This window comes from Brienomyrus brachyistius, chromosome 6 (assembly GCF_023856365.1).
Source record: "Brienomyrus brachyistius isolate T26 chromosome 6, BBRACH_0.4, whole genome shotgun sequence".
Taxonomy (NCBI): Eukaryota; Metazoa; Chordata; class Actinopteri; order Osteoglossiformes; family Mormyridae; genus Brienomyrus; species Brienomyrus brachyistius.
The window spans coordinates 26,649,792-26,666,196 of NC_064538.1; the positions used below are offsets into that span (position 1 = coordinate 26,649,792).

At 41.1% G+C, this 16,405-nt stretch overlaps 1 protein-coding gene across 2 annotated transcripts; it reads right to left on the bottom strand.

Annotated features, from left to right (window-relative positions):
* Positions 1-924: 924 nt before the first annotated feature.
* On the bottom strand, positions 925-15,561 carry edem1 (ER degradation enhancer, mannosidase alpha-like 1). 2 transcript variants are annotated; one of them, XM_049017466.1, is made up of 12 exons: positions 14,942-15,561; positions 14,131-14,203; positions 12,947-13,050; positions 12,348-12,519; positions 11,763-11,946; positions 11,110-11,284; positions 10,875-10,995; positions 9,818-9,988; positions 9,458-9,531; positions 6,946-7,042; positions 4,331-4,531; positions 925-4,076 (listed from the first exon to the last, which is right to left on the bottom strand). In XM_049017466.1, exons 1-12 carry the CDS (start codon positions 15,403-15,405, stop codon positions 3,987-3,989), a joined length of 1,926 nt encoding a protein of 641 aa, XP_048873423.1. In that variant the 5' UTR covers positions 15,406-15,561; the 3' UTR covers positions 925-3,986. The 2 variants fall into 2 exon arrangements, with proteins under 2 accessions (XP_048873423.1, XP_048873424.1); XM_049017467.1 differs by having other exon boundaries at positions 926-4,076; positions 4,367-4,531.
* Between the last annotated feature and the right edge of the window lie 844 nt (positions 15,562-16,405).

A 16,405-nucleotide genomic window follows, 5' to 3' on the forward strand; every position in this document is an offset into this window, starting at 1 on the left:
GCAGAAGTGGAATTCCAGTGTAGTATAAAAAGTAGAGAAGTGCACATATAAAAAAATTGCAGTAAATCAATGTTTATCCTTAATCTGGCAAGAACAAGTCAAGTAGTTTATAATGGAGGTTGCATCTAATACCTGTATAAGCACTTCCTGCGGTATTAGAGACATTACATGATAGTTTGCCTCTTAAATCAGCACAATGCACTCTCGGTAGTGGTAACAGCAAATGAACCTGGCTTATAGCCAAACCTTTCAGAGTAAGACTAAGATAAACTGTAAAGTTGGACTTTGCTTGCAGTGCTAGAGGTTACATTGACAGTTATAGAACGCCAAACTTCGACATGGCTTGTACCGCTAACCCTAAATGGCGTACAGAAGCTGTGACAGGCAAGGGCAATGGAGGCAGAAGGAAACTGGACATTCCGGTTCTGTTAGTCTGCAGGTCAACCATTTTCGGAAATGTTAATCCAGGTTAGTGTGTAGTCTCGCCTGTAAACAGCCCATGTACTGTACAGGACTCATGATGGCAAAGCAAAATATACCAAGTAAAGCTTAACTAGCAAAGCAAACCTTTCATTTTCGCTGCTCATTTTACTTCACACTAAAGAAGAACAAGTTTTTAAATCACTTTACACAAATTACTCTATGCTTGGTAGTTAGAGAGATACTGCTCTTTTTGTATGTCTTTCTCACACACATACTCACTCACATTTGTATTCATATCTTTGTGAGGACTCTGCATTCAATACCACGGGGAAAACCCTAATCCCAACATGGTGACCTTAACCCCTACCCAGCCCTAACCTTAACCATAAGTAACCAAACAAAATACAGTTTGTCAGTTTTAGTTTTTTGATTGCAGTCACAGATTATTATTAAATTGTGTTTCCCCTTGTGGGCACTGAAAAGGTGGTCCCCACAAAACCAAAATAACAGGCTTTTATTGTCTTTTTATTGTTCATGTATTTTATTTGGTCTCCACAATGTAATCTCTCACTCTTTCACTCTCACACACTCTCTGTCACACACACACACACAAAGCAAGCAACATTTTTCAATTCAGGTACAGATTTAGTGAACTTAATCCAGGATTTTTTTTCTCCCACTTTATTTGTTGTTAATGGGTGTACTTTTACAATCTTTCCAGTCTCAGACTTAAAAATTGTCTTTACATAAAAACACTTGCAAAAATTAAAAACAATTTTCTAAAGATTCTATTGTAAAGAAATGGCACATTTGGTGAAAAATGGATACCACTTGTAGTTTCAATTTGTAAACACACCTCAAAGCAATATAATACAAAGAGGAGATTCTGCTCGTGTGGTCATGATAACTAAACAGATGTTTCTTTACAATTACTGGGAAGATATGGGATGTGAGGTGTTTGGCTAACAGCAGCTTGGGAAAGGTGCTTGATGGGTGACAGGTGTGTGGAATGAACCACCAAACCCATCCACACTCCATGAGAGAGCCATGTCTGCAGGATGGGTGCATGAAGCTGTTACTGGTAAAGCGAGCGCCAGAGAATCACTCAGATCTTTCCAGCAGGGAGAGAAGAAAATAAAAACAATAACAGCACTGAAGTATTTCAGTACAGAATCAGAATGATTGCTGAGAAGTGCATTAGAGTAGTACAAGAGCAACTTATTTAGCTGTAAAAAGCAATGTTTGCCACATCACCGACTAAAATCCAGAGTGTACATATTGAACAGATCTCACTTTCCTGGTCCAATTGTCACTGAGCAAACCTTTAATCTATGTGGCTAAGGGCCATAAACCTCAACATGTTCCACTTTCAATAACAGATTGGAAGAATATGATATACAGTGTATAGAAATGACCTACAAACCATGCAAAGATCTGCTTGAGACCTATAGAGCAAATCATATTTAGAATTATTTAAATTAACATGCTAAATGTTCCAGAGTCAGAGGACATATGAATACAAGAAATGGCTCCAATAACAGAAACAATGACATGTCGAGCATGCAAATTAATCTGCTTAGAAGTTGACACATTATAAATCCCTGAGTTTCCTGTCCCCTTTTAACACTTTTTAATATAGAGCTTCGGACAACATAGGTAAGATGCACAAGCCACATAGCACATGTAAATTGTTTGGATTAACAACTCCATATGCATGTATGCTACCATCTCCAAGCAGGAATCCAGCTGTATATTTAAATAATAGACTTAACTCACAGCCAAACCTGGAACAGACAAACCTCGTCCTCTATGGAGAACAGTTATTCACATTGTTCTGACGGCCATCAGTCAAACTCATAATTTTCTAAAGAGCTTGTTGATGTACAAACTTAAAATGCACATGTATAAATCGCTATAGGACTAACACTCCACAAAAATGCCCTTATAAAATATGGCTTTATTTTGTTATAATTGAAAACACATTGTTCTTTCCACCTAATGAAAACTTCAAATGCAATTTCGAACAATTCTTTCAGTATAACCCTACATGCAACTTGTTATCGTTTATATTTTCAAGGGAGAGGCTTACTCCACATAAAAAGTCCTATAAGCAAGTGAAAACAGTGCTAGTTATGTCCCAAAGTTTTTTCATGGATCAATATAATCACACAGCCAACATCTTGCAGCCCAAAATCCCTTGGAACCCAGGTATTACAATGGAAGAATTGAACTGGCTGAAAGCTCACAAATCACCCGCAGAAGCATTTCTGGCAGGAATTTAAGACTATAACACTGCGTCCACTGGACTTCATAATTTTATGGACATTGCTGTTATAGACTATCGTGGATTGACCCCTCAATATAAAAATTATCTCCAGCATAACTCAAAATTCTCAGGCACAAATCAAGCTCCATGTACATCTATTAAGAACAGAATCAGGGCAAAGTGCCTTAAAATGCAGTCAAAATAATGTCAGTCAACATTCCTACATATGCATAACTTTAGCCTTGTGATAAGCATCGAAACAAGCTGCATTTATCGTCTGACTTATGGCATGTGTTTTATTGCTGGGCTACAAGACCCGTAAACAACTTAGTACTTAGCGACGGAACTCTCAGATTTGTCCATATAAGGCAGTGCAAATGAGGCAATATTCTGGATTATTTAGACCTTTTTAAAACTTTAAGCTCATTTATGAAGATTGATGCAATCTTCCGCCTAGCAGACTGTAAAATCGGAAGACCCCATGTTTTAACTGAAGACCCTCATTCTGTAATGTTGCCGAACACTGCATCAACTTACTGACCCATTAAGCTCAACCTCCCACTAGACCCATTATAATTTTAAGACATAAGTGTAGACCAACAACCCAAATCCAAACCATAATTTGGCAATATATTTAAAGGAACCAAAAAAGCACTTGTACAGTTGGATTACTTGGGAGTGAAAAGACCAATGGAGAGAACAAACAAGCTCAGAAAGAATTCAACTGAATAGGTCGCTTCCTACAGATCTTTGGTTTACAGCTTCTAACCTCAGATCAATAAAAACCACTAACAGAAGCATCAAGCATTGAGTCATTTTCAAATCATATTCGTATAATATACCGACATCACGGCCTCAGATCAGTGTAAATTACCTTACAGAGTATAAGAATGCTTGGAAAATTCTTTACATTTACATCCGAGGATCACAGACGAGACCGTTGCTGTCACACTGAGGATGTGGTGATGCAGTATTGCAAAAAGGCAGAGAAACTTCTGTTTGTTTGTGAAGATGGAGAGGAATTACATGAGATTTAATTCAGGACCATAATCTCCATAATACAGGTGTTACAAATAATATTAGTGAGGCAATAACAGGAAGAAATCCAGGAAGTACTTCTGCAAAAGCAAGAATATTCATGGCAACAGAAAGGTAATGTTTTTCAGAAGTATAACCCGTATTACTGAAACCGAAATCCTCCCATAGAGCTGGAGGTCAGACCTGAGGAGCTGATTCTCCAGCAGCCCTTCAAGCCTGGTCCAGAGATGGTGCCACAGCTGGTGCTGCTCTGAGAAGCTCACAGGAGTCCCACCATCTGATCAATCTGCTTCATGTAAACACTTTTCAAGGGCAGCGCATACCGGCGTTCGTCAGGAATCCTGTTACACTGCGGGCACACAGAAGATTGGAGATAGCAGTCATCGGCAGCTTGCCACCATTCCAAGTTCTTTGGCTCAATTCAGAAAAACAGCCTCAGCAAAATGAAATCTCTCAGCGAAATTCACTTCTGAATGACTGAACAGAATAATATAAATCAGAACAGACAATGTACAACATGCACTCCCAAAGACAAAATAACATAGCAAAGATATTAAGAGCACTGTATTGTTTAAATTCTCCAGCCTGTTGTTCCCTACTCACATTCCAGTCCCTTTCCCTGCCTGGCACTGATCTTACATTGCTGGTGTTGCTGGGAGGCACGTTGGTTGCTTCCTGATCCGTAAGCATGCCTTCCTTCCACTGCTTCTCCCGGAAGCGCTCGTCTGTGGGTACCACATGACCCTCTGTCGTAAAGATGTACTTATTCTCAGATTTGTGTAAGGGGTTGTCCTCGTCAAACAGCTGGGAAAGTGGGGAAAATATGGTGGTTAACAGGGACACATAGCACCTCCCAACACCGATCATGTGTTTTTTTTTTTATAGTTAACTTTATGCTACTCATTTTAATATACATGCGTACACATGCAGTCAGTCCTGCTACAACGTGAGCAATGCATTCCTGAAAAACCTCACATTCACTAAAATCACATACTAAAATACACATATCCATCCATCCATTTTCCAAACCGCTTATCCTACTGGGTCGCGGGGGGTCCTGAGCCTATCCCGGAAGCAATGGGCATGAGCAGGGAACGACCCAGGATGGGGGGCCAGCCCATCGCAGGTCACACTCACACACCCTCCACGCACACATGCACTCCTACGGGCAATTTAGCAAGTCCAATTAGCCTCAGCATGTCTTTGGACCGTGAGGGGAAACAGGAGTACCCGGGGGAAACCCCACGACAACATGGGGAGAACATGCAAACTCCACACACATGTGACCCAGGGGAAGACTTGAACCTGGGACCCAGAGGTGTGAGGCAGCAGTGCTAACCACTGCAGTACCATGCCGCCCCTAAGTTATATATTAACATCATAATCATCTCCTGTCAGCTACAAGTCTTAAGAGAATTCTAACTTGTCAATCGCTGAGAGTTGGGAGTAGAGAGCCAGGGCCGCCGTGCAGCTGGGTATGCACAGAGCACAGAGCATGCGGCCGGGTATGCACAGAGCACAGAGCATGCGGCCGGGTATGCACAGAGCATGCGGCCGGGTATGCACAGAGCACAGAGCATGCGGCCGGGTATGCACAGAGCATGCGGCCGGGTATGCACAGAGCATGCGGCCGGGTATGCACAGAGCATGCGGCCGGGTATGCACAGAGCATGCGGCCGGGTATGCACAGAGCATGCGGCCGGGTATGCACAGAGCACATTTACAATGGATTACAGCACACAGAGGGACACCAAAGGCAACATGGAAAAGCAAACGTAAATGACATAAAAGGCTTCTGTGTGTTTTTGTACAATAATTTGCCAGGTACTTTCAGATATTTAGACCAAGACTTTTTCTGTGCAGTGTGTGGATGTACAAATTTCAATTCCCCAAACAAGCTTAATGGGCTGAATGGCCTCCTCTCGTTTGTAAAGTTATTATGTTCTTATTTGAAAACCGGTTCGACCAATTCACTGAAAAGAAATGGTTTAATAGAACGATTCATTCATGAATCAGACATCGCTATTGTTCACTTGGATAGCTGTTTTTGTGGGCATGTACTGTTTCTCCCTAAGACTATATTGCATTGTAGTTCACATACTGCCCCTCTCTCTGACTGAAAACTGCTTAAATACAAATGCAATTCCACATTGTATCAAACTTAGGTATAAATATATCACGGTGAACAGAACAGAATCACGGTGTGATATCACACATTGTAGCAGGACTCACTGCAGTGAATTTATTGGATGGATGCATTAAAATATTTCATACTGCACATATTCGGCAGCCCATGCTGGTTGTTCCACTGCATTGCTTCTTAAGCTGCCTGGACTCCAACCCTCCTCCCTCCTTCCCTGTCACCCCACGACTCTAAGCAACTGAATGGTGGGTGAATGGAAGGAATAACCAGAATAATAAAGCCCTATTTGGACAGGATTAGTTTTACCAAGAGAGGTTTGGCGATTTGTCTGGCCAATCCGGACAGGATAAGAATCGTGTGTAATTTCCCCAAATTACCAGAGAAATTCATTCAGAACGCAAACGACAGTACGATTTTCATTCTTGGGTGACTTACTCTTTAACAAACAAATGAAAACACACAAAAAAAGAACTTTTTGTCCTTTCAACCATACAGTAGCTCACAAATTCATGTGCCTGGTAGTGTTGTACTGCTCTGCACCTACTGAAAACCTTGACGCAGAACAGGGTGTAGGTGTAGATTCTCCGATATTTGTGTGGAAAACTAGGTACCTATTCAAGCCCCATTTTTAGAGGATAAAGCATATTCAGCTTACAAAAAAAATTTTTAAAAATAAAATAAAAATTTGCATGTATAGATATGACATTAATACTGAGATAGACTACAACTAATGAAAGACATCCATGTGCCCTTAAATACAGAAGGCGATTTGCTCCTGAATGTTTACTCTGGAGATTTATAATAATTACATATTCGGACTGGATTAAAATTACAGATATCCAAAGTAATTTCTTCAACTACATGACGTAATCAGGTAACATTAATCCCCTCAGAAAAGGGCATAATTATGGAGGGGGGAAAATATAAATATAAAATATAACCAGTGATAAGCTCAAGTAAAGGATGCTTTTCTGATTCTACGTTTATAACAAATTGATCAAATGAGAGAGTAGACATCTCTGCAGCCACCAACCCCAAGGGTTGGCCGACTGATGAAGAGATGGGGTGCGCTTACCAGGTAAAGGTATTTACAGGTCTCGCTGAGAAAAAAGCTTTCCATGCGGTCCTCTTTGGACTTGTCCACCACATGATGAAGGGTAGCATAGCCACACCTGCCGGATAAAGGGAACTGTAGCATCATATAGTCTGGTCAATTTCAGCCTTTCAAATAAAGGTACATCCTGATTTAGAGTTTGGTTAAAAGACGTGGCATGTCCTAGCCTGGCAGTTAGGACTACAATCTCACACCTCCACGGCTGAGTCCTACCTCTGGGTGTGAGCTTCGCATATCCCCCCTATTGTGCTGATTTGTGATCTGCGATTGAGCCAACTACAGGGTTCGAAATTAGTGACGGCCCAGGACCAGAGAAAAAAAATATGTCGGGCAAGTTGACTGGCCAGTCGCTGTCCCATTCGGGCCAGTGATGCCGTTTCTGCCAATCAAAGTCATGAAGGTGCATGTCGAAGGTAAGTCACTTAGCTAGCTAATACGTGTTAAGAATGTATCAAGTATGTGTTAAGTATTAACTTTGCTCATAAATGGCAGTAGGAACAAAACGTGTCATATCACGTCAATCAGCCACTTAGATAGCAATCAAGCCTCACTAGGTAGCCAAGCTATGCTACATTAAAGTCCCATAAACTAGCTAGCTAGCTAGCTAACGTAGTTACGTTTAAGGCAGATGGTTAACGTTCATTGCGTTGCGAACATATAAGTATGGAAGTACTTAAGATTCTACTCCCCAAACGCATTAGGGACTTGGCTGCTTTTGTGATTATCCATAATGAGTTCTGGGAAGACCTTCCACGTGTGTCTGTGGGAATCTTTGCCCAATTAAACAGAAACACACTTATGAGGTCAAACACCGGTGATGGATGTAAAGGCCTGGCTCACAATCCCCATTATAGTTCATCCCAAAGGTATTTGATGGGGTCGATATCAGGGCTCTGTGCGGGCCAGTCGAGTTCTTCCACACCAAAAATCACCAAACCATGTGGATGAAAATCACCCAACTAAAGATTACTGAAATAATTTCGATATCCTGTAAAAAATAAAACTATAAAAAGTTGTAAAATTCATTTACTTTCGCTTGCCACAATTAATTTAGTGCCACATACTAGTCGCAAATTCATTTTGCCATTGATTATTATCCGATATATAACCCTGACATTCAAACTGCAGAAAATGAGAGCCGTTGGAGCAGTCGCGGATATGCTCGATACTCAGCATTACTGCTCGATTGCAAACATATGGCACTTTTCTGCCAATGGTAGCCCTTTACTTCAAATCTCATTTACCAATTACACTGTTTACACATGCGCTGCGTTTACATGCAAAGAATAACCAGATGAAGGTAATAATTCATTTGAATTCGTTTCAATTAATCAGTTCCTTAAGTAACACAAATTTACATGACAACATTATATAGTCAGATTAGGGAAAGTATTTGGGTGAGTGTCGTATTTCCTTAAGAGATACAAGGAACCTAGTAACTCAGTTTTTACTGAAGTATAAATCATGAACAGAATCAGTACTTGCTTGAAACACATGCTATTGTGAAATGTATGAATTAAATGATGTATGAAATACACTATAATGATTGACTAAATGATGAACAAGTAAGGGTGTACTACATTATTGGTGCCCCCTCAAGTAAGGTCTTACCAACATATCTTTACATTCTGGCACTTACAATAAATTCTGGAAAATGCAATCGAGCACCCTAGTGGACCGATGGCATCTTTACGTCTGCACAAGATAGAGAGGCAGACAGGAGGAGCTTGCAGTGAAGGATCTACAGTTATCATTAAATGTATTCATGAAATCAAAAATGATTTAGTTCTTTTGGATGAATCTTTATACACTACATTAATGTAGATTCATACATGATTAATAAATTAACAGTTTTATGGAAAAGTTTTTTTTTTTTTGTTAATTTTCCTGGGCCAGTAAAACTATACAAGTGGCCACATGGGGGAATAGGTTGCACTGGACGCTGCTAAATGGCATTCCTAAATCGCCCACCGAGTATAACCGTTTGTGAATGTATATGTGCATGTTCCCTGCTATGGGACAGTCGCCCAACCTACTGCCCCCAGGCTGCCAGTAAACAAGCTCTGGACCCCTCTGTGATCCACCAGAGCAGCTTCAGAAAATGGGTGGATGGATTGCACTAATGGATTTACTGGAGGTCTTGGCTTGAACTGATTTCACATGTTGGAATCAGGCCCGTCTACATTATCCCATTAAAGGGGAAATACCACATTAAGTGCTGTGCAATGCTTTAAAAAAATGCACAACAAAATGTATTCCATGCTGTACGTGTTACACAATCCGTTTCCCTAATTAAAATGTACCAGTTTGGTTCCTCATATACAGTAGTTGCCCTTAGATCATAGCCAGGAATACCAGTGTTCATCTCCCTGAGACCATTCTGAGTGGTGATGGAATGGAAAGCAAATGATTGTAATTTACATTTTCATTAAATGCTCCTGCTCCCCTTGTTCATTTACAATTCAGGTCTTACCTGACTTTGGTATATTTCTCAATGCTTTGAAGGATATCCATTCCCACATGTAAATAAAAAGGATTCTTGGTAGCCTGAAGAGGATTGAGAGCATAACACAACTATCCTCAACATCCATATCACAACTAGGTCCAGCCCAAGCCAACGTTATTATTGGCTGTAAAGAACGACATGAAGTTTAAACAGGAGGTGTAATGGCAGTGTTGAAAAATAGTAGTACCCAGCCACTTACATTTACATCTGGAGATAATCTACTGGGAAAAGTTAACAAGTGCAAAACCAGAACCTACAGCTGCCATTTTTTATCATAACACACACACACACACACACACACACAAATATTTACATGGTTCCCAGTACCTGGTAAAGCAGATATGTGGACTCCACCAGCTCAGGTCGCAGGGGGTAAAAGAGAACATCTGGAGCCTGCAGCTGCCAGTTATACCTCTCAGGAAGAGCTCCAAACCGCTTCCAAATGGCATAGTAAAAAGCGTGCAGACAGATCGCATTCTCCACATCCCCACTGAGCACCTGAGAAATGGGCACCAATTTTCAGAGGCATTATGATTGTGCCCTTCAACGGAACAGTGTAGCTACATCCACCCCACACTCCCATCTTTCAGGATTAAGGCATAAACAACTTAAGTTATATGAGTTATAAATATAGGGAAAACAAGTTGACGCGTTAAGCGATTTGTATTTGAAATAGAGCTGGCCGATATCATATTGATATTATATAGAACATGCGCAATAATCACCAGGGCTTAAGATAAAAGGCGAAGCATTTGGCCGAATGCCAGCTTTTCAATACTATACAGGCATTTATTTACACCCTATAATTGGTAAGCAGATTAGTAGTACAGCTACAATATTAATGAGATGCGTTGTGTGACACCCACAACTTGGTAATCTTCATTAAATTTGGTTAGTGGAGCACACCACATCATGCTCTTTTGGTATACTATGTTTGAGCGTCAGTGAAGAAAGGAACAGCTCAGCAGCCACGATGACTTTTAAAAGAGGAGATCTTGCGGATAAACAAGGTAAAGAGACGTCGGTTTATTAAACATTAGAATATGCCAAATTTGCTACGTTTTGGGCGTCATAAAATGGCTCATTAATATTTTAGTCATACTATTAATCTGCTTAACAAATTGTAGGCATAAATAAATGTGCGTATAATACCAAAAAGCTGGAGTTTGGCCAAATGTTTTGCCTGTCATCTGAAGCCCTGGTGATTATTGAGCATGCGCGATATAATATCGCTATGATATCGCCCAGTCCTAATTTTTAACCACGGCGCATGTCATATGACCTCTGCATTTCCTCCTGCTTCCTCGTGTATCTGATGCAGTTTAAAAACCTAAAGACTTCTGCAATGCTGAAGCGTCTGTGACGTGACAGGTGAGAGATCTACCTGAAGCCCAGGAAAGAAGGCCTGCAAGGAATCGATCCAGGTGTTCATTATCTGCCCGCTGAACATATTCACATTAACATAGAGTGGAGGGTCGCCTTCTCCTTCGTTACAGGCCTCCCGCCTACACAGAAACATACATGGCAAAGACACTACATAGCACAGAATGCAGAAAAGACATATACACATAGACATTTAAACATATACAGTAGTTATTTCCACAAAATTTCAAACATACCCTCTTCTGAGGTGATTCTGAATAGAATCATAGGCAGCTTTGAACATCTTGTAGTCTTCTTTCTCCCCAAAGAGGATGTAGGACTTCAGTAAATATTCATAAAATGAGTCCATTCCAGCACCCAGACCACTCTGCTTACCCACCCACTGACCTGTCTGGATGTTAACTACATTTCCTGAAAAATAAGAGGACAAATCAGACAATTAAAGCCAGGCAGACTAATTACCCTCCTCCTCAGCTGCACAACATCCGGTGAGATGCTGTTGACCATAGAACCCAGAACATAATATGAGGGCCATCAGAATGACGTGTCAAAAAGACATTTGCTCAGGCCACTTCTCCCAAAATAACTTGGATGGAGTTATGTAATCGGCTGCCTGTGACCAGAAGTTCTGACACAGCAGCACATATCTTGAAACTTTCCATAGCTGGGGAACAAAATTCAGGTACATCGCCTAATCATCACTGCGCTGATGCCACCAATAGACCTGAAGAACCTCCAAGCTGACAATGGCCAGCAGTAAATAGTACAAGACTTTTTGCACAATGTAAACAGCTATTAAATTAGGAGCACAATACATCTTACACCAGTCTGGATGGCCTTTTTTTTTGGGGGGGGGGGGGGGGGGGGTTATCACGGCAGCAGCACTTACCTAGCAGACCAGTCTCATTGCTCCTCAGATTCCACAGTGCCTTGACAGCCCGCCTGGCCACCCACTCGAACGTTGAGTCGCCGACGAGGCGGCTCAAGATTCCAAACTCCACCAAAAGGGAGCCAGCACCCGCTGTGCACGTCTCATTGATGCTGTCAGGGGGGACGCCGTTCTTAAGATTTACCTAGTGGAACAGGGAAAATAAATAAATAAACAAACTTCCTTAAACCTACAGCTTCATTACCACACAGTGCCACCAATTATTTACACATCAAAAGAATACTGTTTAGCATTTATCATTGATGTATGGCAACATTTATTTTAAAGCTTGTAAGTGATAAACAGTACAGTTATGTTACTGCTCTACTTTATTTTAAGAATTATTTCAAGATGAGCTACTACAAGACGCCAAGTTTAACACGTTGCATGTAGCTTTGCTTTATCTCATTCTCACTAATGATAATGCTCTTCTATTGGGGAAGGATATATAATTTTTATGCGCTGCAGTGCGAGGAGTTTGCTAAAATTTTGCCTTCGGGTCCCCTGAATCAGCTTTGTTGAAGCTTTCCCAGATTGGTTCCTCACCCTGGGGTAAGGGATGCCCGTGCTGGTGTTCTCGAAAGCGGGTAGCAGCCGGACGGCAAGGTCGTGAGCCAGGTGTAGGAGCTCATTGTCGTAGTCCTTCAGGCCCACATTGCCGAAAGGCTGCTTTGAATCGGTGAGGAGGATGTGAGCGGATATCAGGCTTCCGAGGATCCTGAGTTGGAGGGAAGCAACAAAGAAGAGTCACTGTTATTCATGCACTGCTCAGCTAGCTATACAGTGGAAGAAAATTCCTTTGCTATACTGCACATTCCCAATAAAACCATGGTGCAGCAAACAGAACATCCGCTTGCACCTGGTTCATGAGAGTGTTAGGAGAGCGCAGCCTCCACTACACGGCATATCCAAGAATGTCTACCTTCCGCTCCTCTAACGACAGCAATTTTTCAAATCATTAGTTTATTTTATGCCTTGCATCATAAGCATTAAACATCCGTGTAGGAAGCTCAATATTTCTGAAGTGATATCGTGCCTTCGAGAGGAACTACCACAAAAGAGAAACCACAATATTTACCGTTAAAATTGTGTCAAACTAAACAGGTGGGGGGATGAGAATGAGATGCTGGAAGAAAAAGTTGTACCTGATGTTGGCCTCAAACACTTGTACAGTAGAATCCTTATCAAAAGACACTGTGTCAATCACCAGCTTTACAGCTCTGTGAAACTCAGACACATTCCCCAGCACCTAGCAAAAAAAAAAAATATATATATATACACATCAACACATACCATCAGTTAGTGCTTGCATTGCATTCATTACACACTTTTCAGTTAAACGATTCTTCAAGGAAAAAACTAAAGAAATATGTTAATATGCAGACATTTAAACACAGTATTTACTACCCTGGAATCAGGAATTTATGGCCATTCCTTTGCTCAAGAATGAACAAGGGTATATTAAGAATAATACAATACTTACATAACATCCTAGATCACCAGCCCACATTACATGATTGGAACCAAATTTCTTTAATTGATTTAATTGATATATGTTAATTACTCTCAGCTACTGTTTGATTACAAACATTATAAGATATACTCTTTATGCACAACGTACATATTATATGAACACAACAGCGTAGGACAGAGTTCGATACTTAGGAGGCACAACTTAATACTTTAAATACAAAGGCCTAATTATTGCGGGGGATTAAAGGAACCCAAATTAAATACTGGGGGGTTGACAACCCCCGTCCCCCTTCCTACACTCCGGTATGAACATTTTAATGACTTAGTAAGCAAGACAGACATGGCCAGGAATGTTTTACAGATTTGACTTGACAGCATGGTCTCAGGGATCCACTATGCCACAACATATAAAGCGAGAGTTACGCAAGAGGTAAGCTACAACACCTGATATGAGGTCAGAACAGGCATCAGCACCAAGGCAGGACACAAGCATTATTTATCCGTATCTTTTGGCATTATTAAAATCGATGGGTGCTGCTGCACTTGTAGCTTGGCCGAGATGCCTGACAGACACCCTACAGCTGACTGAAAGTTCACTGAAACAGACTGTTCAGAGAGGATGGAGAAACAACGGTGTTGGGTGCAGAGCATCCTCCCTCAAAAGCCAGCAGTTGAATGTTGTGGTTAGAGGGGGCGTGGGAAGGCGAGAGTGATGCTATCAGTTGCACCCATACAATCAAACAATACGCTTCCAGCTGTATCGTACGGTTAAAACTAAAAAATGTCATAGTGAAAAAGAGAAATGTCACCTAATCTCATCAGGAATAAAGAAGATATAATGTGTCAGCGAGCTTACCAAGAGTGTATCAAGTGTGTCAATGAGGGTCAGAGAATAGTTCCCCAAAACATCGTTGATGTTGATGTTTGACCTGAAACAGTAAGACTGATTTAACCAATGTAATTTAAAACATGCGATTACAAAAGCGCGATGAGCAATCAACAGGAAGCTGACCAGGGAAAACCATTTTGATAACAAATACAATGCTGTGGTTATTCACCTCCGGTTCTGAGTATTAAGCAGAAATTACATCTGATCAGGGTATAGGTAACCACTGATAAAAGCAAGTAGGACATTACTGGAAAATAGAACGCGACCGGCACTTACGTTGTTAATGAACACAGATTTTAATTCGGTCTACATTAAACTTTAAGCTGCCAGTCCGGTTAACAATAACCTTGTGCACATTTTCTATACCATCTGTAGGCTGACCTTCAAATTCGTAGGTATTACGACGAGATGCTGAATTTGACTAGTTTTGTCCAAATTCCTTAGCGTACATTTTTGTGCGTTTGTACAGTCACCAAATGACTCCCCAAGGCAGAAATCGTTCAGGGGGTGGGGGTTATTCACAAGCAGACACATAACATGGACAGTCAAGAAAAGAGATTTTAAACAAGAAATCTCAATCCACCTACGCCACGGCATCCTGTCGGTGTATATATTTACTGATAATTCCATAGTTAAAGCACCACGTCATTTGTCACCTCTACGCGCCACTTACAGAATAAGAAGCCAACTTTTTATTCAGGTATTTACTTGACACAGCCTACTGTTACTGTCACCTAACAAGCTGACAGTTTAAGAAAGACGAGAGAAATCCACGTACGGGTTAAGGACGTCTGGTCCCCTCCCTTGACAGTCTATAGGGTTAAGCTCATCATCAGGAAAAGCATATTTCATGTAGTTGTCGTATCCGAAGTAGAACATTTCTTTGGCCATTCCCCGCATCTCCGCCTTCAGTTTGTCGGGGAAGGAGCTGTACTTCTTCGCATATTCGTCTTTTCCATTCTGAAAGAAGCTGAGATATGATTTCTTGTGGGTATGTTCATTATCCTTTGAGCACGTCCTGCGATATCCGTCTATATCGTCATGTAATCGATCTAACCACGAATTCGTTTTGGAGTCGTCCCTTTCTTTCTCTTTGAAAAGCTCAATTTTGTGCAAATTGAAATTGAAATTTATGGGGAAGTTGAATCCCCAGCTAGGTCCCAGTCCAAATGCAAGCCATATGACAAAATTGAAAACCAGTCTCAAGAGGAGAAGACCAACTACTATTGACCTCCATTGCATCTTTGCCCTGGCGCAGCTTTAAAAATCATAATTCACGACGACAATGTCTTAAGAAACATAACTGATTTGGCCCCCTTCTCGTTCACTTAACTCCAAGGTTTCTCTCACACGGCTCCAGTCAACAAACCAGCCCCTCCCCGGTTCTGGAATATGATTGGCCGTCGCTTTGGTTGATCATATAGGAAGTGGATGCACATGAGTAAATGTGATTGGCTGGTGCGCACGCCAATCTTCTGATTCCGTTTGATTTCTGTGTCGTGGCGAGCTTTTCGTTCAATAAAAAGCAGAACTTCTAGCCAATCGAAGTGTCACAAGTGTGAGGTACCGTTTCACGGCCAACTTTCACGGAGCTGACCTTCAGATATGCGCTGCACCTCAAAACTGTTCAAAACAAGCTTGCTATATATATAAAAATCTGTTGTCGCATCGAATTGATAACATTTTTAAAATAAAAAATGTTAATTACCATATAATGGGTAATGACTTATTAGGCATATATTTAGAAGGGGAGTCATCGAATGTATGTAAATCCACTACGGACAGGTTTTTAACCGAACAAAGTAGTAATTTCCTTGGAAATGTGCGGGTTTAGACTTTTTGGTCTGAAGATTTCAGACGCACTTAAATTGCTGCTACTAGCGCTGGAAGTAGGCGTGCTGAGGGTGATTCGACACCTCCTTTGGTTGTCGGTAATGCAGCGTCATAATACTGTAGGGCGGCGCGTCAGAGAACAACGGAGAGTTATGCTAATTATCTCGCTATGGCTCAGAGGCGACATCATGATTATTTCGCCAAAAATGACTACCGAACCACCACACACACAAAAAACTACTTGTCATACCAATGTATAATAATTACGTAGTATATCTGTAATGAATACGAAATCGGCGCAGTTGGAATTGGATATGGTGTATGTTTAACACCTCTATGGGAAGTGAATGAATCATATTTGTGAACTCTGCGTGGTACCAGAATTGACAAATTCAGCATGAAAATTTCG